Source organism: Ranitomeya imitator, chromosome 7 (genome assembly GCF_032444005.1).
Source record: "Ranitomeya imitator isolate aRanImi1 chromosome 7, aRanImi1.pri, whole genome shotgun sequence".
Lineage (NCBI taxonomy): Eukaryota > Metazoa > Chordata > Amphibia > Anura > Dendrobatidae > Ranitomeya > Ranitomeya imitator.
In genome coordinates, this window is record NC_091288.1 from 32,286,877 (window position 1) to 32,313,662 (window position 26,786).

At 44.3% G+C, this 26,786-nt stretch overlaps 1 protein-coding gene across 1 annotated transcript in view; it reads right to left on the minus strand.

Moving 5' to 3' along the window:
• The window catches only part of LY75 (lymphocyte antigen 75), an 86,505-nt gene extending 64,957 nt beyond the window's left edge, over window positions 1-21,548 (minus strand). Inside the window, exons 1-3 of the mRNA XM_069733023.1 lie at window positions 21,338-21,548; window positions 12,016-12,384; window positions 6-176 (exon numbers count right to left, since the gene is read on the minus strand). Of these exons, the coding sequence (XP_069589124.1) occupies window positions 6-176; window positions 12,016-12,384; window positions 21,338-21,434 (637 nt within the window). The 5' untranslated portion in view covers window positions 21,435-21,548. The remainder of the gene's footprint in view (window positions 1-5; window positions 177-12,015; window positions 12,385-21,337) is intronic.
• Between the last annotated feature and the right edge of the window lie 5,238 nt (window positions 21,549-26,786).

Sequence of the window (26,786 nt, forward strand, 5' to 3'; positions counted from 1 at the left end):
CTAACCTGGCTTTAAACAATTTCCCAAAAGAACATTGTCATCAAAGTTTTCGGAGGTCGCGCACCACTCCTCATCTTCAGTACCATCAAGAATACAGTCATGATACCACTTCTCCTTATAAAGGAACGGAAATTCACAGGGTCTTCCAGAAGAATTCCCCCCTGTCGTATACACAACTGAAAGAAAAAAAAAATTGCTTAAAGGGAACCTGTCACCCCGTTTTTTGAGATTGAGCTATAAATACTGTTAAATAGGGCCTGTGCTGTGCGTTACTATAGTGTATGTAGTGTACCCTGATTCCCCATGTATGCTGAGAAATACATTACCAAAGTCGCCGTTTTCGCCTGTCAATCAGGCTGGTCTGGTCAGGTGGGCGTGTTCACAGCGCTCTTTTCTTCCCCAGCTTTCCGTTGGTGGCGTAGTGGTGTGCGCCATGTCCAAGGTCCGAATTCCCTGCGCCCACGTGAAGACACAGCGCGCGATCTGCGCTGTCATCCCTTTCATCGGTGGGGGCGGCCATCTTCCTGGGGCCGCGCGTGCGCAGATGGAGTGCTCTGCTGCACGGGGCTTCAGGAAAATGGCCGCGGGATGCCGCGCGTGCGCACAAGAGATCGCGGCGGCCATTTTCCCAAAGCCGAGATGCAAACTCAGCTTTGGGAAAATGGCCGCCGCGATCTCTTCTGCGCACGCGCGGCATCCCGCGGCCATTTTCCTGAAGCCCCGTGCAGCAGAGCACTCCATCTGCGCACGCGCGGCCCCAGGAAGATGGCCGCCCCCACCGATGAAAGGGATGACAGCGCAGATCGCGCGCTGTGTCTTCACGTGGGCGCAGGGAATTCGGACCTTGGACATGCGCACACCACTACGCCACCAACGGAAAGCTGGGGAAGAAAAGAGCGCTGTGAACACGCCCACCTGACCAGACCAGCCTGATTGACAGGCGAAAACGGCGACTTTGGTAATGTATTTCTCAGCATACATGGGGAATCAGGGTACACTACATACACTATAGTAACGCACAGCGCAGGCCCTATTTAACAGTATTTATAGCTCAATCTCAAAAAACGGGGTGACAGGTTCCCTTTAAAAATTATTAAAAAGGGAACAAAAATAATAGAAGCCACTGATTTTACATTTGCTCGTATACAGTAAGACATTGCTTCCAGGTAAAATATAGATTTCCATAACTTATTGCACCTCTGGATGCCCCTCTGTGCACAGGACGAAACTGATCATCCAGAGACTCCAGATTAATGAACAAAAGACCAGAACCACGGTGAAATCTGCACAGATAAAGTAAAAGGATGGGAAAAAAAGTACTTGACTTTTTCCGGTAGCCCTGCAGAGAATGAACGAAGCGGCGTTTGGGCGTCCAACCTGTTGCTCCACTAGTCAAAGTGTAAACGCGCTTTCAGAAAACTTTTGACTTGTATCAGGCATGAGAAGTTTTGATCGATGGGATCTTAACAGCTGGACCCTCAACTGAACACCAAAATAAGGGAACAGAAGCGTTCAGGCATGGGCTAAAAAAAAAAAAAAAAAACAGAACCAGAAGGTCCTCAGCCTAGTGCTTGAGAGCAGAGTAAGGCTGAGGACCTCCTGGTTCTGGTTCTTACCCCGCGTTCCCAACTCGATCAGAACTTCTCTACGAAATGTCAAAAGTTTTCAGTTAAACATTAACTCTGGGGTTGCACATAAAATTGTAGTAATATACGGTAGATAATTTTTGCAGGAACAGGAAGAGTCACTGTTGCCACATAGGTGTATCGGAGGAGGGACAGGAAGAAAAAAAAAAATTGTGCAAGAATTTGCAGAAAGTACAAACAGTCTTACTGAAGAATCAAAGAAAGAGAGAAAAAAGGAAAGGAAGGCATCTGTGTCCATGGTCAATCAAGCAGAGGTGCTGGTGGGGAGAAGCAAAGAGGAGCCGAGGACCGCAGGTGCACCCACCACCATCCAGAGCACCCACCACCATCCATTGCAACCAACATCATCCAGAGCACCCACCATCATCCTGTGCACCCACCATCATCCAGAGCACCCACCACCATCCAGAGCACCCACCACCATCCAGAGCACCCACCACCATCCAGTGCACCCACCACCATCCATTGCAACCAACATCATCCAGAGCACCCACCATCATCCTGTGCACCCACCATCATCCAGAGCACCCACCACCATCCAGAGCACCCACCACCATCCAGAGCACCCACCACCATCCAGGGCACCCACCACCATCCAGAGCACCCACCACCATCCATTGCAACCAACATCATCCAGAGCACCCACCACCATCCAGGGCACCCACCACCATCCAGTGCACCCACCACCATCCAGTGCACCCACCACCATCCAGTGCACCCACCACCATCCAGTGCACCCACCACCATCCAGTGCACTTTCAAAACTAATATGTATATGAATAAAAGTCAAATTTCAGAAAAAGGGAGCATCAGATAGGGGACAAACTAGGTATCCCTGGAAGTGTACCTGCGTTTATCTCGAGCAAATGTTACTGACAGATTCCATTAAAGGGAATAATGGATGGATTGCAAAGAGACAATGGAAAAAAAATCTAATTTACAGATGAGGAAAAAAACAAAAAGACAAAAACAAATGGATGCTAAAGGTAAGGTGAAAAAACCAAATGATCAGGGTATAAAAAGAGCAATACATCTTATTACGGTATATCTTAGAACCCAGCACAACTCGCTAATAGCAAGGAAAGCCTACCGACACAGCAGGCCAGGAAAAGCACAAGTACTGAACAGAAGATTCTCGGAGCCACAACATTTCTGGATGCTCTACGTGTAATCACATCAACAGCTGCAGTTACACAATTATCTGTATCTAAGTAATTGTGATTTGGTTTTCCTTCCTACCAACAGGCACGATATAATAATATTTGCTTGTAAAAAAAAAAAATGGAATAACTACTGGATAATTAAGGTTCCTGCAGAGTCAGAGGATAGCTGTGGTCAGAGGAGGTTGGCAGGAATGGGACTGCAGCCTGCACGCTCCACGCCTTGTCCCTTATCTCAACCATAACCATGCTTCTTCTCCACCCACCGGTATGGATAAAACCGGTTCAATACTATTACAGGGAACATGCATGAATCAGGCACTTGCTGCATTACTGAAAGACCCGTCAGTCTAGGGAAGCGAGGTGGGGAGAAGACGCCGGGGTTCAGCCTCAGACTAGTCAACCGAGACTCTAAAATTGCAGCCGGCTTTTCAAAGCAAGTTCACTCAGATCCCGCAACATTTCGTATTACAACATGCAATACTGCAACAACACAGCCAGGCTCTGATTAATGCTGCTCGTGGTCAAAGGGGTTGTCCGGCCCTAAGGGACAAGTCTGCATTCATCGTATGTGACTGCAGATTTGCGAATCGTTGCGGCACATGCGCGGTGAAGATTCTATGGTGCCAGGAACGACAGGCACATGACCGCAAGTATGTGATCTGCGTACATGCAGTTAGGTGCCAACTAGACGTGCGCTGCCACATGTGAGGTCGGACACATCTAGTCGGAATGTGACCGGAAGTATACAAATCACATACCATACTTGCTGGCATCGCACCGGAGAATCCTCACAGCGAGCATGATGTGAGAATTCACAAGTCTGCAGTCACATAGAGCGATTGCACACTTTCACCCGATGGCCAGACAACCCCTTTAAACAAGTTGAAACTACTTATATTTCCTAAATAATGGAGAAGCTTCCAGCAGATTTAGACATTATCTCAAGGTAACTGCAAATCCCAAATCAAGAGGTTCCAAAAGAAAAACTCAGGCATCAAAATAAATACTCCAACCTCCATCTAGAATTTTGGCTCAAGATGCAAAAGACAACTGTATGAGGTCTGGCAAATTCCAAGGTTAGTGACCACCTCTCATATTTTAAATCTTTTTTTGATAGAAGGAAGAGATCCAGTCCCATCTATTCATTTGCTGGTACATTGAGCAGAACAATCATTGCGAATTCTTCAGCGACACATTGTTCAGGAAGTCTATGTGTGAACATAGCGGTCTATTCACGTCCATCACACACAGCCAAAAATGTTGGGTCTTCCTGGACAGTACGGTGGATCAGTGGTTAGCACTGTATAGTGGCTCAGTGGTTAGCACTGTATAGTGGCTCAGTGGTTAGCACTGTATAGTGGCTCAGTGGTTAGCACTGTATAGTGGCTCAGTGGTTAGCACTGTATAGTGGCTCAGTGGTTAGCACTGCAGCCTTGCAGCGCTGGAGTCCTGGGTTCAAATTCCACCAAGGAAACATCTACAAGGAGTTTGTATGCTCTCCCCGTGTTTGCGTGGCTTCCTCCGGGTTCTCCGGTTTCCTCACACACTCCAAAGACATACCGATAAGGAATTCTAGATTGTGAGCCCCAACGGGGACAGCGACAATAATGTCTGTAAAGAATATGACAGCGCTATATAAGCAAAGCATAATAATAACACAAAGTCAACAACCCCATAAGCAGATTTCAGTGGGAGTCAGAAGATCCACAGCCGGTTTGGACATTGGGGTCCGTTCTTGTGAATGACAGAAGCGTGAAACCAGTCTAAGGGGATGTGCACATGATGACTTTTCTAGGCGGGCGAACCAACCAAGTATTTAAACAGGAAGATGCTTCATGAAAAGGCAGAGATTTGCTTTCTTCAAGCCTCTTTTCAAACAAGCAATATTCCAAAGTTTTTGTCTGCCGCCGGCCATTTGAGTGTTTTCCCTACGAGTTTACTGCGTCTTTTACTGACATTTACTCCAATCAACAATAAAGAAACCACCAGCTTTGTATCAAGCAACCTTTGCAGCGAGAACCTGAAGAGAATAAAACCATAAACAGGTGGAGAAAACACATTTTACAGGTTCCTCATTCCCCACATGGACTTAGTTCATCCAGTATCAGTGGCGGCTGGGCTGCGGAGCCTCGTTACTTTACTTTTGGTGGACATTACATTTCATCGGTATCTAGAAATTTCCTTACTGGTTCCATTGAGCACTTCCAGTTGGAAAAAAAAACAACAACTCAGGAGGCAGGAACGTCAAACATTTTCAACTATTTTCAGCTACGGATTCCAGGTTCTGAGAAAACTACTAATCCCCAGAAGGCAATGCAGCGTCTCCTATCATCACTCCAAAAATGTGGTCCACAACTTATTACATATACATATATATACATATATATATATATATATATATATATATACATATATATATATATATATATATATATATATATATATATATATATATATATATATATATATTTTTTTTTTTTTTACATAGGACCGTTTTTTTTTTTTTTTGTTTGTTTTTTTTTAAAAGGGAACCTGTCAGCTAAAAGACACGGTCCATTCCCCGGCAGTAGGAATCAGAGACTGGCTTCTGCAATCTAAACATCTAGGAATAAGTGCTACGGGAACAATCTGACTAGTCCAAGAGGACGGCCCCCGCTGACTCCTCCCTGCCGGATCAGCTAGACTAACAGTCTCTTCCTAACCACACACGCGGTCTAGCTGAGCGGGCAGGGAGAAGCCAGCGGGATCCTGCCTCTTGGCATTTCTGCCTTGGCAGCTCTGTTGGTTATGATTTTCCCAGCAGTGTTTCAGAGTAAAACATACACAGTATACTAGATGGTGGCCCGATTCTAACGCATCGGGTATTCTAGAATATGTATGTAGTTTATTTATGAAGTTTTCAGAATAATGCAATTTATACACAGCATTCAGCCGGCCGGCCACGACCAATTAGCGAAGCATGGTTCAAATTCCGCGCCAATTCGCGGCCGGACTGCGCCTGTCGCTGATTGTTCACGGCCGGGCGTGACCAATCAGTGAAGCCAGAGCTGGCTCGAGGTTTTTGAGGGCCCCGGGCGAAAGAAGTCTCAGTGGGCCCTCCTCTTTAACACATACCATGATTCATGATGCACAAATACAGCAGAGAAAAATAGCACAGCCAAGTAGCGTATAACACAGCCCAAATAGTATATAGCACAGCCACGTAGTATATAGCACAGCCACGTAGTATATAGCACAGCCACGTAGTATATAGCACAGCCACGTAGTATATAGCACTGCCACGTAGTATATAGCACTGCCACGTAGTATATAGCACTGCCACGTAGTATATAGCACTGCCACGTAGTATATAGCACAGCCACGTAGTATATAGCACAGCCGCGTAGTATATAGCACAGCCGCGTAGTATATAGCACAGCCACGTAGTATATAGCACAGCCACGTAGTATATAGCACAGCCACGTAGTATATAGCACAGCCACGTAGTATATAGCACAGCCACGTAATATATTGCACAGCCACGTAGTATATAGCACAGCCACGTAGTATATAGCACAGCCACGTAGTATATAGCACAGCCACCTAGTATATAGCACAGCAACGTAGTATATAGCACAGCCACGTAATATATTGCACAGCCACGTAGTATATAGCACAGCCACGTAGTATATAGCACAGCCACGTAGTATATAGCACAGCCACGTAGTATATAGCACAGCCACGTAATATATTGCACAGCCACTTATCTATAGCACAGACACGTAGTATATAGCACAGACACGTAGTATATAGCACAGCCATGTAATATATAGCACAGCCACTTAGTATATAGCACAGCCACGTAGTATATAGCACAGAGACGTAGTATATAACACTGCCTATGCAGTATATAACACAGGCCACGTAGTATAGAGCACAGCGATTTTGTATATAACACAGCCACGTAATATATACCACAGCCACGTAGTATATAGCACAGTCCATATAGTATATAGCACAGAGATGTAGTATATAACACAGCTCACGTAGTATATAACAATGTGGGCACCATATCCCTGTTAAAAAAAGAATTAAAATAAAAAAAGTTATATACTCACCCTCCGTCGGCCCCCCGGATCCAGGCGAGGCATTTACCGATGCTCCTCACGACGCTCCAATCCCAAGAGTGCATTGCAGTCTCACGAGATGATGATGTAGCGGTCACCGCTACGTCATCATCTCGCGAGACCACAATGCATGGACCGGTCACCGGAGCATTGCGAGGAGCGGGAAAGGCCTCGGCTGGATCCGGGGAGCCGACAGAGGGTGAGTATATAATGATATTTTTAAAATTATTTTTTACATTAGATCTTTTTACTATTGATGCTGCATAAGCAGCATCAATAGTAAAAAGTTGGTCACAAAGGGTTAATAGCAGCGTTAACGGAGTGCGTTACACAGCAGCATAACGCGGTCCATTAACGCTGCCATTAACCCTGTGTGAGTGCTGACTGGGAGGGGGGGTCTGTATGGAGCGGGCACTGACTGCGGGGAGTGGAGCGGCCATTTTGCCGCCAGACTGTGGCCGTCGCTGATGGGTCGTGGCTGTTTTGCCGCGACCAATCAGCGACTTGGGATTTCCGTGACAGAAAGAAAGACAGACAGACGGACAGACAGACGGAAGTGACCCTTAGACAATTATATAGTAGATTTGTAGTGAACTTTTCTGTAGGTGCAGACCAGTCGCCCGGTAATGATCTGTTTTGACTTTTTATATAATAAGAGGTTACATCCACCCAAAACATTTCCAGTTATTGCTTTATTTTTTTTTGTGTATAAACACACATGAAACAGTTGCTGGGAAGGAGACCAATGTCAAAAAACAGACTCCGCTTCTGCAAACCTTATATATCCATTCCCTCATTTATATTTACTATTAAAGGGAACTGGTCATGTTGAAAATGATATTTGATGTGCACCATGTTAGAAAGCCGGAGGAGCTTAATAGATTGATATGTAGGTTTGTGTGTGTGTGTGTGGGGGGAGGGGGAGATACAACTTCACAATCATTTAAATCCCTGTTCATTCTGGTTCTAGGAGTCCAGTGGGAGGGGCTAATCAGTGATTGACAGCTACGTCTGAGCACAGTCATAGATGGAAGCGGTCATCACTGCCTAGTAACACCTAAGGATTACTATGCATAGAAAGAGGAGGCATTTAAATTAATATAATACAAGGCATCCTAAATCTTCTCCCACCAAACCTTATTTAAATCTGCTCAACTTTTTTTTTTGTAGATCAGACACCTCCTAACATAGTTAATTAATGGTTGCCTATAGCTGCCACTAGAGGGAGCCGAGGAGCTTTCTGCATACTGACTACCTAGTGAGTGACATATACAATAGGCTCCCTCCAGTGGTTCCTAAAGGCAGCAAAAATTCATTATCATTTACCCTCAAGTCTAAGCATAGGATTTGTGGTTCTGGACCACAAAGTTTGCAGTCAATGTAAAGATCAGTCCTTACATTGAACCATAAAAAACAGGTAAACATTTACTTTAAAGATGGTATCCAGCCAAACAAACATATCTAGATTATTATTAAATAGCAAATCCTATAGGGCCAGGACTATTACTTTGCTAGTCGCTCCATTCCGGGCCCTGGCTTTCATTCCTGTGCTCGACACAGGACAGGGCATGACGTTAAAGGGGCGGGCTCAGTATTTCAATAGCTAGGCCAGCCTCCTACGTTAATATATAGACAGGAAGGGAGCCCTTTAAGACTGCATTCACACTGCACTTTTTGCATGGTGATCCTCAAGGAAGGATGAGCTTTAAAATTACCATTAAAAATGCATTAATACGTCAGCTTTAATTGTGGACTATTAAGCTCCAACATGCAGGTATAACATTCATCCAGAAGCACGTTTATAAGAAACCTCGTGCATATTTGTAAATGTAGCCACAACCCCGGCTTCTAAACCACAAGTGTGAAGTTCAGAAAAACAGCTACCGGAGACAGAACAAGGGATCTGCAGATCACTTACCCATAAAGCTCCCCCACCCGCATGTACGCATATAAGGCGCAGGCAATAAATCGCTCTGCAAACAAACAAGAGGCGACTGCCAAAAAATGAAGGAATGTAACAGTACCAGAAACATGGATACTGTGCAATGAGGTGCTGCAAGTCCGGGCAGCAGCGAGTCCCTGCGCTCCTCTGATGCCACGGAGGCAAAGCTGCTTCTGTTTGCAGCATAGGACACGGCACACTTCGGAGCAGTAATGCAACCACGTCGCTGGTCCGAACTGTCAATCTTCAGGAGCGCTCAGCCCCTAGATGCAGGAAGCTGGAAGGCAGAGGAGCGGCGCATGGTCCTGAATATTGAAATTTAGATAAACCCTTTAAATGTTCAATATAAATCAGATCAGGATCAGGGGAACATTTGAGAAGTCTCTGTCTTCAGGCTTATTTTTTTCCCTTCTGTGCAGTCATTCGTATGATTTTAGAATTGTTTAATAAGGGGCTTATCCCATCAGATTATTAGGCATTTTTGATAAGGTCGGCTGCTGCTGCCTTCACTAGCTCTCATGTATCAGCACAGCTTCATTCCTGGAGTGATTTTACCTTCCAGAACTCATGAAGGATTCTGTGCTTTCCTCCCTATCTACTGCCTGAGCGCTCCTCCGTAATAATATGAATGTTCCTTCCCCTTGGCTCCTCTCTAATTTTCCTTTTTTTTTTTTTTTTTTTTTTTTTTTTTTTTTTCAGTGCTGTCCTTCCTATCTACAGTCTGAATGAGTGTTCCCCCGTAATAATATGAATGTTTCCTTCCCCTTGGCTCCTCTATGATTTTCAATTTTTTTTAATTTTTTTTTTTCAGTGCTGCTTTCACAATCCCTCATGTAGAGAATTAAAATTCTGCTGTTCTCACTAACCCTCATGTATCGTCATTGCTTCATTCCTGGAGCAATTTTACCTTCTACAACTCATGAAGGATTGTGTGCTTTCCTCCCTCTCTACAGCCTGAATGTCCTCACTGAGAAAAGGAATGGGAAAACCCGAGCTAGCTGTAAGAGCCAAGAGCAGAGCTTTGATGAATTTGCTACATGAAGGACAAGAGCGCAAATATAATAGGTGCAGGGGTTGCAATCATATCCGGACCCTGGAACTTAGGGCCCAAAATGTTCCTTTGGCCAAAATGAATAGCATGTTGCTATAAAGACCTGAGATAGTTGGGGGCCCATTGCATATTTTGCATTGAGGCCCAAGAGCTTCATGTTACGCCACTGGTGAAAGACTTTACAAGCTGCAGTAACAAACTGATAGGAGTAGAAATCATGGCCAGACACCGTATTTTAAGGAACTGGTAATTTTTTCGGTTTGTGGCTCCGGGAATCAGATATTGTCCCAAGAAGTGACAGCATGAAATAAATTGAGAAATCCCTGGTTTCGGTCATATTTTGGGTTCCAAATGTCACTTTTAGCTTCCTGTTCAGATATAGAATAAAAATATAAAAGTGAAAGGAGAGAATGTGCTGCGCTGAAAACTCTGTAACAAGATTAGATGTGGAATTGTTTGTAGCTGCACAGAACAAAGCCCGTTACATTGTATTGTATCATGTGGCCTTGCTGACTGGTTCTGAAGCAGTGATAAGAAACAAAAGAAGGGGGCTGTGAATGTGCGCCAGCCGGCAGCCAAGGGAACAAACTAGAAAAGAATGGAAAAAAATATAAATATATTAATCAACAGCAGCAAGCGAGAACCGACACCACTCCGTGCATGAAGCAGGGGCTCCGGCTCCGTACACCGTGTAATGGGGCCTGCTAACTTCTGGTCAGTTGTGTGGCCGGTTGTAGACCCCCATCAATCTGATTTTGATTACCATACTTAAGGCCACGTTCACACATTCAGTATTTTACATCAGTATTTGTTAACCAAAACCAGGAGTGGAACAAATCAGAGGAAAAGTATAATAGAAACTGTCACCACTTCTGAATTTATCACCCACTCCTGGTTTTGGCTTACAAATACGGATGTAAAATACTGACCAAATACTGAGCGTGTGAACGTAGCCTTAGAATAGGTCATCAATATTATACAGCCGGGATAACCCCTCTAAATAAATAAATTTAACTACAGAAAAAAAAAAAAAGTCAAACTAATGGCCATTACATTTTTAATAAGAAGCAGTAAAATTTGACAATTGAGAATGAATTTTGAAACATTTTGAAAAGTTGCAAATGATTACCGTAATTGGTGAATTATGAAAACCCATGTACACATTGTTGAGCAAAGCAAAACGCAAATTTGACAAGATAAAAATGCCCCCCCCCCCCCCCCCCCAACAAAAAAAAAAAAGTACAAATTGGATTGGATAGGTAAGAATTTTTATTTTAATTTTTTTTTTTTTGCTATTTTAACACATTTCCTGATCTTAGACTATTTCAATAGCAGCAACAATTAGGCTATGTGCACACGCAGAAAGCTCCTCTGCGGATTTTTCCGCAGTGGATTTGATAAATCCGCAGTGCAAAACCGCTGCGGTTTTTCCTGCGGATTTATCGCGGTTTCTATTGCGGATTCCGCTGCGGTTTTACATCTGCAGTTTTCTATTGGAGCAGGTGTAAAAACGCTGCAGATTCCGCACAAAGAATTGACATGCTGCGGAAAATAAAACGCTGCGTTTCCGCGTGGTTTTTTCTGCAGCATGTGCACTGCGGATTTCATTTCCCATAGGTTTACATTGTACTATAAACTCATGGGAAACTGCTGTGGATCCGCTGCAAAAACCGCATCGTGTGCACATAGCCTTACAAGGATGGACCAAGTGTGGATGTTATCTCCTAACTTCATAATTGTGGTGACCACCTAGAATTCTGAGAATAGAATTCAGCTGAATGAATAGAGTGCATGTCAATCATACGCACCACTACCCCATTCATTCTCTATAGGGCGGCCTGGACTGGTGGGATTCCCAGCGATCACAAACGTATCAACTCGAAAACAATTCCACTCCTGTCCACGGGTCGTGTGTGGTATTGCAGATCCACCCCATTAACTATGACAGAGCTAAGCTGCAGTACCGGACACAGCCTGTAGACAGGTGTGGCGCTGTTTCTGGAAGAGAGCTTTTGTAATCTTATACAATCCCATGTATCTAATCAAATCGGATTACAGAGATTTTACAGGATTGGCAATAAAAGCCATGAAACCCCCCCCCACGTACCATGATATGGGATATCACATATCGCCTCGGATTTTCCATTCTGTGTCCACTCATCTTTGCTCTTCATTTCTGCGGTTACACTCCCGTTCTTTACACTTAGTCCATATCCAGAGGCACCAGACAGACCACGACCTTCACAACGCCACCATAACATTAGCGTGGAGTCACAAGAAGCCAATTTCAAGGGTTCCTGAGGTCTAGAAATGTCAACGCCAAGGCACTTTTGAGTTCCCACGCTGAAGAGGCGATGAGAGGACCCCCATGTCCAGACTGAATTATTGGACTGTGAGCAATTTTCGACTGATAGGAGATCATTCTCCGCTGTAAGGCACTTGCCGGACTGAACGTGGAGAACCTCAAATGTGTGTTCTGCAGAGAAAAATACAAATATTCAACACAAAGTTATAGAAACTCTGAATAAAACCATCGTTAAACTTGATGTTAACTTTTTATTTTATTTTATTTTTTTTATTGCAAAGGACGATCATCCAGTACTTCAACATTTTAAAAGGTTAATACGGGGAACCTAGAGACTTTTTTTTGTAAAGCCATAGTCATCTTACAAGGATGTCCCTGTAATTTTTAAGAAAATTTCCTGCAAGGAAGAAGTAAACTAAACTCACTCGTTTAAAGCAGACCTGTCACCAGATTTCACAATACAAACTGCATACATTATTAAATTGATCCCTTAGACCTGATGACTCTGTTGTACTTACTGTGAAAATCCATTCCAGAATGGTTAAATAATCTTGTTATTATAATGGTTATTTAATAAGCCAAGAATGTTTTAATATTTGGTGGGAAAACTTTCAAATAGCATTTTACAGCTGATTTTCATAGTAAGTACACCAGCCTGATCAAGGCTAAGGCTGCTTTCACACCTCCGTCTTTTCCCGACCGTCACAATGCGTCGTTTCGTGGAAAAACGCATCCTGCAAAGTTTACTTGTATTACCGAAGTGTCACGACGTATGGACACACATTGCATAAGTCGTGCACTGGATGCGTTGGTATTTGGTGGACCGTCGTAGCAAAAAAACATTCAAGGGAACGTTTTTTCGTACATGGTGTCCTGCACTTTAAGCTGCGCATGCCCGGCCGGAACTCCACCCCTCCTCCCTGGGCATTTACTATGGGCAGCGGACGCGTTAAAACACTGCATCCGCTGCCCACATTGTGCAAAAAAAAAAATAAAAATCGCCAACGTCCGTCGCGCCGACTCTTAGCGACGGCCACATACTGACGGATGTGTGCAAGAAGCCTAAGATATCTATTTAATAATGTATGCAGCTTATATTGCGAAATCTAATGACAGATTCACTTTAATCTTATGGTGGATCCGGTTCTGCTCTTCATTCTTATGTTTTGCTCACAATGTCACACGCCATACATGTGTGCATGATGGCTCAGGCCACTGACTGGCTGCAGTGACCAAACGAGCATGGACATCACTCCATGGCTGCAAAAAGTAAGCACAGACTTGAGAGAACTGTTAGGGGATTATATAGGTTACTGTATAAAGTTGTGGGAAAAAGTGTTTGCCCCTTCCTGATTTCCTATTCTTTTGCATGTTTGTCACACTTACATGTTTCAGATCACCAAACAAATATAAAAATATTAGACGAAGATAAAACACAACTAAACACAAAATGCAGTTTATAAAATAAAGGTCTTTATTAAAAAGGGAAAAAAGAAATCCAAACCTACATGGCCCTGTGTGAAAAAGTGATTGCCCGGCCTTAAAACATAAAATTAACTGTGGTTTATCACATCTTTGGGAAGCAGAGTTCAAATTTCCTAGCTATACCCAGGCCTGATTACTGCCACACCTGTCCTCAATCAAGAAATCACTTAAGTAGGATCTGCCTGACAAAATGAAGTAGACCAAAAGATCCTCAAAAGCTATATATATATATATATATATATATATATATATATATATATATATATATATATATATATATATATATATATATATATATATATATATATATATATATAAAATCACATTTTTCCCCCACCTCTGGAACAAATGAGAAAAAGTAATTATGACCTACCAGTCTGGAAAAGGTTACGGAGCCATTTCTAAAGCCCTGTGACTCCAGTGAACCACAGCGAGACCCATTATACCCAAATGGCAAAAACATAGCACCATGGTGAACCTTCCCAGGAGTGGCCGGCCGATGAAAATTACCCTTAGAGTGCAGTGACAACTCATCCAAGGGGTCACAAAAGACCCCACAACAACATCCAAAGAACTGCAGGGCTCACTTGTCTCAGTTAAGGTCAGTGTTCGTGGCTCCAACTTAAGAGACTGGGCAAAAATGTCCTGCATGGCAGAGTTCCAAGACAAAAATCACTGCTGAGCAATAAACAAAAAATGCTAGTCTCTTTTTTTCCAAAAAACATCTTGATGATCCCCAAGACTTTTGGGGGAATGGTGTGGCCTGACGAGACAAAAGTTGAAAGTTTTGGAAGGTGTATGTCCCATTACATCTGGTGTAGAAGTAACACAGCATTTCAGAAAAGGAACATCATACCAACAGTAAAATATGGTGGTGGTAGTGTGATGGTCTGGGGCTGTTTTGCTGCTTCAAGACCTGGAAGACTTGCGGTGGTAAATGAAACCATGAATTCTGTCTGCCAAAATATTCTGAAGGAGAATGTCCGGTCATCTGTTCAGGACTTCAAGCTGAAGCGCACTTGGGTTATGCAGCAGGACAATGATCCAAAACACACCAGCAAGTCCACCTCGGAATGGCTTAAGAAAAACAAAATTAAGACTTTGGAGTGACCAAGTCAAAGTCCTGACCTTTATCCGACTGAGATACTGTGACATGACCTTAAAAAGGCGATTCATGCTCAGAAACCCACTAATGTGACTGAATTACCACAATTCTGCAAAAGATGAGTGGCCAAAATTCCTCCGAAGCGTTGTAAAAGACTCATTGCCAGTGATCGCAAACGCTTGATTGCAGTTGTTGCTGCTAAGGGCGGCCCAACCAGTTATGTTTAGGGGACAATCACTTTTTCATACAGCGTCATGTAGGTTTGGATTTCTTTTTCCCTTAATAATAAAGGCCTTCATTTATAAACTGCATTTTGTGTTACTTGTGTTATCTTTGTCTAATATTTAAATTTGTTTGGTGATCCGAAATATAAGTGTGACGAACATGCGAAAGATTAAGAAATCAGGAACTGAGACTTATCTGGATTGATAGGAATTTTCCTTTAAGGTCAAGGTACAAGTAAAATTACAGCAATGAAAATATAAGTTTTACTACAGTCTAATCAAAGTTCAAGAAAAGGATTGAAATAAAATAAACTGATGGTATGAAAGGTCATGCAGAGAAGTTTGGATGGATATTTCCATTCTTAAAGGGGTTGCCCAGGCTTGAAGGTTAACTGCAGACTTGTGAATCCTCACAATACATGCTATCAGTGTCGGGAGCAGACACATGCCTATAAATATGGGATTTGCATACATGTGGTCTCATGCCAACTAGATGTTCAGGGCTTTGCTCAATACAAGTGAATTGAGCAAGGCTGGACACGTCTAGTTGGCATGTGGCCGGAAGTATGCAAATCTCATATTGGCAGTCACATGAACGCCCGCTCCCGAAGAATCCTGACAACATGCACTGAGGATTCACAAGTCTGTGGTCACAGAGTGACTGCAGACTTCAGCCCCAAGCCGAGACAACCAGTTTAACCCCTTAACGACCGCTGATATGCCTTTTAATGGTGGCAGTTAAGGGGCCTTATTTCTTATCGACGCTGAGAAATCAGTGTATAGTGCCCCCCAGCGTCGGAAAATCTCCGGGGTCTCAGCTACCGTTGGTAGCTGAGACCCCGGAGAACAAGATTCAGGTCTGTGTTTACAGTCCCCTGTCACATGATCGCCATTATTCAGTGAATAACGTCGATCACAAAAAAAAATAAAATAAATAAAAATAATCAGATTTTCCATTCATTTCTCTCTCCTCTGATATGATCTAGCATACCAGAGAAGAGAGAAATGGGCTCCCCCAAGCCCCCCTGGTACCTCCTCCATCCTCGAATCCTTCTATCACAGTGATCAAAATAAATAAATAAATAAATAAATCGAACCCCCCTTTGTTAGATAAAAATAATTAAAAAACAAATGTAATTGTTTCCATTCTTTGCAGTTAGGGTTGTGTTGGGATTAGGGGTGTGTTGGAGTTAGAATTGGGGGGTTTCCACTGTTTAGGGGCATCAGGGGTCTCCAAACACAACATGGTGCCCGCCATTGATTCCAGCCAGTTTTGCGTTCAAAAAGTCAAATGGTGCTCCCTCCCTCCTGCTCCCTGCCATGCGCCAAAACAGTGGATTTCCCCCCACATATGGGGTATCAATGTACTCAGGAGAAACTACACAACAAATTTTGTGGTCTATTTTCTCCTGATACCCTTGTGAAAATAAAAAATAAAAAGTTTGGGTCTAAAGTAAATTTTTTGTGAAAAAAAGTTAAATGTTAATTTTTTCCTTCCACATTGCTTTAGTTCTCGTGAAGCACCTGAAGGGTTAATAAACTTCTTGAATGTGGTTTTGAGGGGTGCCGTTTTTAGAATGATGTCACTTTTGTGTATTTTCGGTCACGTACACCCCTCAAAATCACTTCAAATTGGAGGTCGTCCCTAAAAAAAAAAGGCTTTGTAAATTTTGTTGGAAAAATTAGAAATCACTGATCAACTTTTAATCCTTATAACTTCCTAGCTAAAAAAAAAAAAAATTATGTTTCCAAAATTGTGCTGATGTAAAGTAGACATGTGGGAAATGTCATTTATTACCCATTTTGAGCGATGTGACCCTCTGATTTAAGGGCATGAAAAGTAAAAGTTTAAAAATTGTAACATTTTCAAAATTTTGGCCAAATTTCCATTTTTTTCCTTAAATAAACGCAAGTCATATCAAAGAAATTTTACCACTAACATGAAGCACAATATGTCACGAAAAAAAAAACAATCTCCGAATCAGTGGGATACAGTGAAGCATTCAATAGCTATAACCTTAAAAGTGTCAGTGGTCAGAATTGTAAAAAATTGTCTTGGTCATTTAGGTCAAAATTGGCTCTGTCACTAAGGGGTTAATCGATGCATGTAAACAAATGATTGCCGAGGTTGTTAATGCTAAGTGCAAATGTCATGAATTTTGGTTACATGGATAGATAACCCAAAGAACAGCATTATTAGGCTGTGTGCACACGATGAGTATTTAGTGTGGATCCGCAGCGGATTTTTCCGTGCAGAAACGCTGCAGATCCGCACTGTGACTTACAGTACAATGAAAATCAATGGGCAAAAAAAAAAAAACTGTGCAGACGGTGCGGAAAAATGAGTGCGGAAATGCTGCGGATTTAAAAGAAGTGCATGTCACTTCTTTTGTGCAGATCTGCAGCGTTTCTGCACTCTTCCATAATAGAAATCCACAGTGGGAAAAACTGCAGAAAATCCGCCTCAATTCCGCGGCAAATCTGCAGCTGTGGATTCTGCCAGGAGATGCGGATTTTGTGCAGAAAATTCTGCACCCCATTCCGCAACGTGTGCACATAGCCTTAGATATCCCCTTTGAAGATGAACTGTCCACTCTCCTGAAATGATGTGCGAGTAATTACTTCCGCTCTCCCTGACAATTCTGCATCCACTTTTGACCTCATTGTGCCCTGTTCCTCTGTTATCCCTCCTGGAAATACATGTTACCATTTCACCATAGTGAGACTCTGTACAACAATAACCCAATGACAATGGGAACGGTTACACCCAGTTGTTAGTTTATTCATACATTTGCAAAAGTAGGAATGACAATTCAGATTAATGAAGAAGGAGGCTCGGCAGAATGCAAGTGTTACTAATGTTACATATTTCCTATCTTCTTTCCATCAAATTTGCAGAAAATTATTAACAGGTTTTTTTCACTGCTGTTTTTTTTTTTGCTTTGTCTGCTGGAGGAGTCCGCTTCACGCCTTCGGTTCAGTAGTTATTGATTTATTTATGTGGTTAGATATTTGCGTACAGATCACTAATGCGTTTCTGAAAGAGTTATGAATGTTTATGATCTGCAGCAATGGTAAATATGTCACTTCATCATGCCCAGTACAGTAAGGGTATGTTCACACGTTCAGGATTTCCATCCTTTTTTTTTCAGGACAATTTTTTTAAAAAACCAGCTCTTGGCAGAAAACGCAGGTCCTTTTTTTGGTCCTTTTTTTGTCCTTTTTTTATGCGTTTTTTGATGCGTTTTTTTATCCTTTTTTTATGCAGTTTTCTATGCAGAGACTGTGTGTTTCCTAGGAAGCTTTTTAGGGCTAAAATGGCTGAAAATACCCTAACCCTACCCCTAACCCTATTCTAACCTTAGTGAAAAAAAAAAAAAAAAAATTCTTAATTTTTTTATTGTCCCTACCAATGGGGGTAACAAAGTGGGGGGGGGGTGTCATTTACTATTTTTTTATTTTGATCACTAAGATAGGTTATATCTCAGTGATCAAAATGCACTTTGGAGCGAATCTGCCGGCCGGCAGATTCGGCAGGCGCACTGCGCATGCGCCCGCCATTTTGCAAGATGGCGGCGCCCAGGGAGAAGACGGCCGGACGGACACCGGGACGCCGGGTAAGTATAAGGGGGGGAGATTAGGGCACGGGGGGGGCATCGGAGCACGGGGGGGGGCATCGGAGCACGGGGGGGCGGGATCGGAGCACGGGGGGGCAGCCACACTCCGCCCACGCACTTCCGCCCACTCCCCCGCACTTCCTGCTGCAGCGGTTCTGCACATCAAATCGCAGTAAAACCCGCAGATATATTTTTGATCTGCGGGTTTTACTGCGATTTTGACCTCACAATGGAGGTCTATGGGTGCAGAACCGCTGCGGTTCAGGAAAAAGAAGTGACATGCTCCTTCTTTTTTGCCGCAGCTATTCTGCGCGGCTTTTTAAACGAAATTACGGATCATGTGCACAGCAGTGACTGTTTTCCATAGGGTTACATTGTTATGTACCCTGCATGGAAAACCGCTGCGGTTCCGCAGTAAAAAACGCACTGTGTGAACATGGCCTTATAGAGAATACACGCAGAACGTCGCTTCATTTACAGCTTCCTCCGTGTATCCTGAAAGCAGGAGGCAAGTCTGGACAGGAATCCTTGGCCAGTAAGGAGGTGGCATGGGTGTGGGAACCCGGAGTCTTCACCACGTATTAGGTGGCATGTGAGTGTGTCTGTGTCATAAGGGGAGAAGAGATCGCGCCACCATATTCAACTTCTTCCCATGGACTTGGGGGCGGCAAATTCTAGAAATGGAAGCCCCCTGCACGGTTTGTGGCAGAACTAACCCCAAAGCCACTGTCAGCTAAGACGCCAACATTTGTGTTCTCCATATTGTTAACAGTGCAGCACAGCGGCTCAATGGTTAGAACAGCGGCTCAGTGGTTAGCACAGCGGCTCAGTGGTTAGAACAGCGGCTCAGTGGTTAGAACAGCGGCTCAGTGGTTAGAACAGCGGCTCAGTGGTTAGAACAGCGGCTCAGTGGTTAGAACAGCGGCTCAGTGGTTAGAACCCACACTCCAAAGACATACAGATAGGGAATTTAGATTGTGAGCCCCAGTGGGGACAGCGATGGCGAGCGATGTTTGTAGAGCGCTGTGGAATATAATGACGCTATATAAGCGAGTAAAATGTAAATATAGAGTTTACCTGCACTTTACTTATATAGCGCCATAAACACTCCAGGCATCGTAGTCACGTCCCCCATGGGGAATATATGCTCATGTGTCATTCCAACTGTCCAGAACTTCCAATAATCTGGATAGTTTGGAATGCAAACTTTGGATAATACAGTCTGCGTTTATCAATAAAGCAAATATCAGTCCAATGGTCCAGAACCTCCGATAATTTAGCCCACGGCAATGAGAGATACCGGACATCAGGGGCGGACATATCATTGGACAGGGACCCAAGAGGTAAAGGGCCCATTTCTACCGCCAAACAGGCGCAATTTTGAATTTTTAGGAACTCTTGGGCTGCATAGGGCCCATATATTGTTCTTACACAGGGGCCCTTTTCTGACTGTGTCCATCAGTGCTTGACTTTGTACAGTACGGCTGTCTATAGGTCTATAGTATATCTGTTATTGCAACATTCTAAATGGTCAGAGGTTCTGAATTATTGGTGAGATGTTTACTCTATTTATAAACACACAATAATGTGTCTGGATTATTGGAAACTACAGACAATTGGAATAACATTCTTTATACGGTACGACTGTACAGAACACAAGTCATTCCTATGGTCTGTGATAAAGGCCCTTGTTCACATTTCCGTTTGCCCGCCTCTATAATAAGTGATCCAGAGGGGGGGCAGTGACATTACTGATGTGTCCAAATGGAGCCCGATTTCTGTCCTTTAGGATGTAACTGTCCTCGTCCACCGTACACACACGCAGTGCAGAGGGGCGGTGCGGACATCCTCACCAGTGGGCGGCGCGGCCATCCTCACCATGGGGCGGTGTGCCCATCCTCACCATGGGGCGGTGTGCCCATCCTCACCATTGGGTGGTGCGCCCATCCTCACCATTGGGCGGCGCGGCCATCCTCACCAGTGGGCGGCGCGGCCATCCTCACCATTGGGCGGCGCGGCCATCCTCACCATGGGGCGGCGCGGCCATCCTCACCATGGGGCGGCGCGGCCATCCTCACCATGGGGCGGTGTGCCCATCCTCACCATTGGGTGGTGCGCCCATCCTCACCATTGGGCGGTGCGCCCATCCTCACCATTGGGCGGCATTATTTTGGTCGGAGGCATGACTCAGCTGTACCACATAGGCTTCTGAAAGGTCTCAAGGTAGAAGAGGGCTACAGATTGGGGGATGTCCATCGCTGTCGTAACGGCGCGACACAAATTTGTCAATTATTTGACAACAAAAAAAACTTAAAAAAAAGGAACCGAAGCGTCATATAAAACAGCAACTTTCTTCATCCCTCCATTAACCCTTCCCATACCAGTTAATCTTCGATCCATGTAATTTAAAAAAAAACAAACACTTTTTTTCCTACTAAATTGGTCATAAATAAATGAGATGTAGCAGAGCTGAATGTGTCAGGTCATCCCTGGGGCTGCTGCACTGGGCGAACTCGCTCCAAAATAAGAGAATTAAACTGCAGTCCCATGTAAAATAACAAACTCCACACTGCTACATCTGTATCTACACATATGAGCCTGCAGCTTCCAGGAGGAAGACAATGCAACCTGCAAACAGAAAGTGAAAAGAAGGAGCCCAGCACATAAGTTACCAGCAGCGGGTATAATGTTACCTCTGTGTGGAGACGAGGCAGAGGCTGGCACCGGCCGGGTCCACACCGTCAGCAGCACCAGGCACCGCAGCAGCACCGGCAGCCGCCCGGCTCCCATAATAAACCCACCCGACCGCACCGCTCACAACAACAGACAACACCCCGCACCGTGCAAATCCACTGCGAGTCCCCGCCCGCTCCACTTACTCGACCCTGACAGCCTGGGAGTCACAGGGATTTTTCTGATTGGTTACAGAAACGCGTCATCAGTTACTATGTGAATATTCCAGACTCGATTGCTGCTCCGATCTCCTGGAGTGTTTTCTGCCAAGGCTGGAGTCGGTTTCTATTTCTCTGGAAATCCCTTAGCTATTTCTAGTAATAAATATAATCAGATTAATTTATTATAAGAGCTTTACACTTTAGAATGAAAATGATAAACTAGCCACAAGCTCTCAGCTAAGACATGCCCTTAAACTCCTCATGGCTACTTCATTTTTCATTCGATTTCTTCAAGGGGGTTATAACTTTTTTTTTTTCAATCAACACAACCATCATCTAAAGTATTTTTTTTTTTGTGTGTGGAGCGAGTCGTAGCTTTGAATGACACCATTTCTTTTACTATCCTTGTATATAGTGTTACGGATGACACAGGGGAGGCCGTGCAGGACACAACCGCTGCTGTTGTGAATTCCGCTCTTCGGCTCCCTCCGGTGGTTGTAAGTGGCACTTTTGTGAGTTCTGCTCTTGGGCTCCCTCTTGTGGTTTCTAGTGGTATGGCTGCTCCTTGGAGTTAGCTGTCATCAGCTGCCTCCACTTATTGTCTCTTCTGCTCGGCTATTTAAGTCTGGCTCTATCTTCAGCCAGTGCCACTAGTAAATGGTTCCTGGTTGGATTCACATCTCTTTGGAGTTCCCTGTTATCCTGACCAGTTCAGCTAAGCTAAGTTTTTGCTTGCCCTTTTCTGTCCATAGATTGTGGACTTATCCGTTCTGTGCTTTCTATGTTTGTCCAGCTTATCAGTGTGAATTAATTCTGTCTTGCTGGAAGCTCTGGGAGGCAGATTTGCCCTCCACACCTTTAGTCAGGTGTGGAGATTTTTTGTAAACTCTGTGTGGATTTTTGTAGTGTTTTATACTGACCGCACAGTATTCCATCCTGTCCTATCTATTTAGTTAGACTGGCCTCCTGTGCTCATCCTGGTTTCATTCTGTGTATGTCTTTTCCCTCTCCACTCACAGTCATTATTTGTGGGGGGGCTAATCTATCCTTTGGGGATTTTCTCTGAGGCAAGATAGATTTCCTCCTTCTATCTTTAGGGGTAGTTAGCTCTTAGGCTGTGACGAGATGCCTAGGGAGAGTTAGGAGCATTCCACGGCTACTTCTAGTGTTGTGTTGAGCTTAGGGACTGCGGTCAGTACAGTTACCACTTCCTTCAGAGCTCGTTCCATGTTGCTCCTAGACCACCGTATCATAACACGCTGCCACCAGTCTGTCAAAGATAACAGCAAGAGAATTCACACACATCCCACCGCTGTCACCATTTTGTCAGGGATACGCATTAAGGGGAGGAGGGTCACACATCCCACCCCTTCCACCAGTTTATCAAGGATACGAGTCAGGGGAGTTCGAGTCAGGGGAGTTCGAGTCAGGGGAGTTCGAGTCAGGGGAGTTCGAGTCAGGGGAGTTCGAGTCAGGGGAGTTCGAGTCAGGGGAGTTCGAGTCAGGGGAGTTCGAGTCAGGGGAGTTCGAGCGGGTCACACACATCTCACTCCTGCCACCATTTTTTTGACAGGTAACAGCAGTGGGAGTCGAGCAGATCCTACCGCTGCCAACAGTTTGTCAGGGTTACGTATTGGAGGGGGGTGTCACACAAATCCCACCGCTGCCACCAGTTTGTCAAGGATACACATCAAGAAGGGAAGGGGGGTCACACATCTCACCTCTGCCACCAGTTTATCAGGGATACCCACTGAGAGGGTAGGTGGAGGGGTCACATACATCCCACCTCTGCCACCAGTTTATTCACAAATAACAGCAGGTGAAGTCACCCAGATCTCACCTCCATCACCAGTTTGTCAAAGGACACAACTCCGCTGCCTCCAATCATCAGGACAATTACGCACTCGACAGACGAGTGATGGACGCAGCTGCGGCTTCTTCCACTACTTGGCCAGTTATTACGGAACTCACAGTGAGCGTATGGTATATACTCTTCCGATTCCAACTAGTGGAATATATATATATATATGTATATATATATATATATATATGTATATATATATGTATATATATATATATACCCTGATACAATCACTGCCAACTCCATAATAACAAAAACAAATACTAGCTGCCACCACCAATCATTTATACAGGCCGATTGGACACCCATCACAGGTGGAGTACGGCTTCAGGGGTGCGGTTTACAGAGCAAAAGGAAGAGAGCTATTAAGTTTTATATATTTAATCCTGAAAGGAAGTGTTTATAAAAAAATATGCAAATATCATACAACGTGGAAACCAAACAATACAGTATATATAATCACATAAAATAAAAAAAAGATAACAAAAGAAAATGACTAAACCTGGTGTCAAGGAGAAGACTCTGAGCTTAGTGGAGGGAGGTACTCTTTAGGAAAATGTGCAGGATTATACATTTTTCTCTACACCATATATATATTTATATTTGCTGCAAAATAAGAAACTGTGAAGCAAATACATATAAGGGGTTAAATGCTGTTAGAGGCAGATGTTGGCTATGTAACCGGCACCTGTCTTGTGTGGAGCAAGCTCAGCACCTTAAATTCGTCCAACAACCCCGACCCACTCCATGACTACAGATATATTCATCATGGAACTGTAGGTGTTAAAGTGACCTCTTTTGTTGTTGGGAATAATGGAAAGCAACGTGGTTTCCCTTTGTAATTAGTCACAGGGGATTTTTTTTTCTTGTGCTGTTTAGCAGTGGCTGTAAATAACCTAATATGAAAATCACACAAATGCCCCCATAAAAACCAGCCTCAGATACCCCAGTGACTCGTTGGCAGCCAGGGGTATAACTACAGTGGGTGCAGCCGGGGTTGCATTGCATTCGCACCCTGGAGCCCAGAGAGTCCGAAAGGTCCTTTGTGCCATATAGGTAGAGATGGTCAATGCTATGAAAGACCTGGGAAAGTTAAGATCTTGCATTGGGACCCGTGGGCTTCAAGTTACACCACTGGTGCCAGCCGAAAAAAGCTTTAAGCTGAAAGGGGTTGTCCAGCCTTGGGGTACAAGTCGGCAGTCAGTCTCCGGTATGACACATTCCAACTAGACGTGTCCAGCCTCGCTGAACACACTTGCATTGAGTGAGGCTGCGCACGTCTAGTCTGCATGTGGCCACATGTGTGCAAATCAGGTAATTGCGGTCATGCTCCCAGTGCCGAGACAGGAGAATCCTCATAGCACACTGTGTCACATACAGTGAAGCCACACATCAAATTCGGTGGCATTGTGATTCTCAGAATAACACGTTTGCAATAAGAAAGTTGCATAAGGTTGTAACCGGTTGGATTTTTTTTGTGCGACTTGCTCGCCGCAGTAATGGAGCCGAACTCTGATTCAAATAATCAGCTGTCAGGTTCTCTTAACCTTTTAACGACCTATGACTTGCTATTTCTGTCATGGGTCTCCTCCCCCTCTTTGGTGCTGTCTCCGGGGATGAGCCTGCACCATTTCCAGCACATGACAGCTGATCTTATCAAGATATAAAAATAATTAATCCGATAGGTAAACGGCGTAACGAGAAAAAAAAAATTAAAACCGTCAAAATTACTTTTTTTGGTCGCTTCAACATTGCTATAAAATGCAATAACGGGCGATCAAAAGATTCTATCTACACCAAAATGGTATCAATAAAAACGACAGCTCGGCGCGCAAAAACTAAGCCCTCACCCAGACCCAGATCTCACAAAATGGAGACGCTACGGGTATTGGAATATGGCTGCATTTAAAAATTATTTTTTTTTACAAACTTTGGATTTTTTTTCACCGGTTAAATAAAAAAGAACCTAGACATGTTTGTTATCTACAAACTCGTAATGACCTGGAGAATGATAATGGCAGGTCAGTTTTGGCATTTAGTGAACTTGATAAAGAAAACAATTTTGGAATTACAATTTCACCGCACTTAGAATTTTTTTTCCCATTTTCCAGTACACGATATGGTAAAAGAAATGGTGTCGTTCAAAAGTAAAACTCGCCCCGTGAAAAACAAGCCCTTAAAGTTATGGCACTGAGAAGAAGAGGAAAGAAATGGAAATGCAAAAATGAAAATACCCCTGGTCCTTAAAGGGAACTCTGTCACCCCGAAAATCGCGGGTGAGGTAAACCCACCGGCATCAGGGGCTTAGGGTACCGTCACACAGTGCCATTTCGATCGCTACGACGGTACGATATCGCTGTGTCTGACACGCAGCAGCGATCAGGGATCCTGCTGAGAATCGTACGTCGTAGCAGATCGTTTGGAACTTTCTTTCGTCGCTGGATCTCCCGCTGTCATTGCTAGATCGGTGTGTGTGACACCGATCTAGCGATGCGATCTAGCGATGCGTTCGCTTGTAACCAGGGTAAACATCGGGTTACTAAGCGCAGGGCCGCGCTTAGTAACCCGATGTTTACCCTGGTTACCAGCGTAAATGTAAAAAAAAAACAGCACATACTTACATTCCGGTGTCTGTCCCTTGCCGTCTGCTTCCCGCACTCACTGACTGCCGGCCGTAAAGTGAAAGCAGAGCAGAGCGGTGACGCCTCCCATCTTCATTACAAGACGTCCTCTTCTGATCTTCAGCCGTGGCTCTGGCGCAGGCATTCTTTGCTCTGCCCTGTTGAGGGCAGAGGATAGTACTGCAGTGCGCAGGCGCCGGAAAGGTCAGAGGCCCGGCGCCTGCGCACTGCAGTACTTTGTCTGCCCTCAACAGGGCAGAGCAAAGTACGCCTGCGCCGGAGCCGTGGCTGAAGATCAGAAGAGGACGTCTTGTAATGAAGATGGGAGGCGCCGCAGCGGACCGGAGACGCCCGTTTGACCTGACCAGCAGCGGGACCGCCCCTGGGTGAGTATAATATAACGTCTTTTTCTCCTCTTTCAGGTAACATCGGGGGCTTATCTACAGCATTACAGAATGCTGTAGATAAGCCCCTGATGCCGGTGGGCTTACCTCACCCGCGAATTTCGGGGTGACAGGTTCCCTTTAAGGAGTTGAAGGAACTTAAGGTCGCTGTTCTTTTGTTTGTTTTTGACCTTGAAAAGCATGAAAAATACCAAACAAAAATTATATGAAAAACTCAATGCCAGATCCTGGTTCTGAATGTGGCTTTATGACTATGGCGCTCCACCTGCCCGAGGCCACAGGCTCAGCACAAGTCCGGTTTTCCCACATTCCTCCTGTGGTCAGTTCAGTCTGGTTTTCTGTTGAGTCTTCCGGTTTCCGTC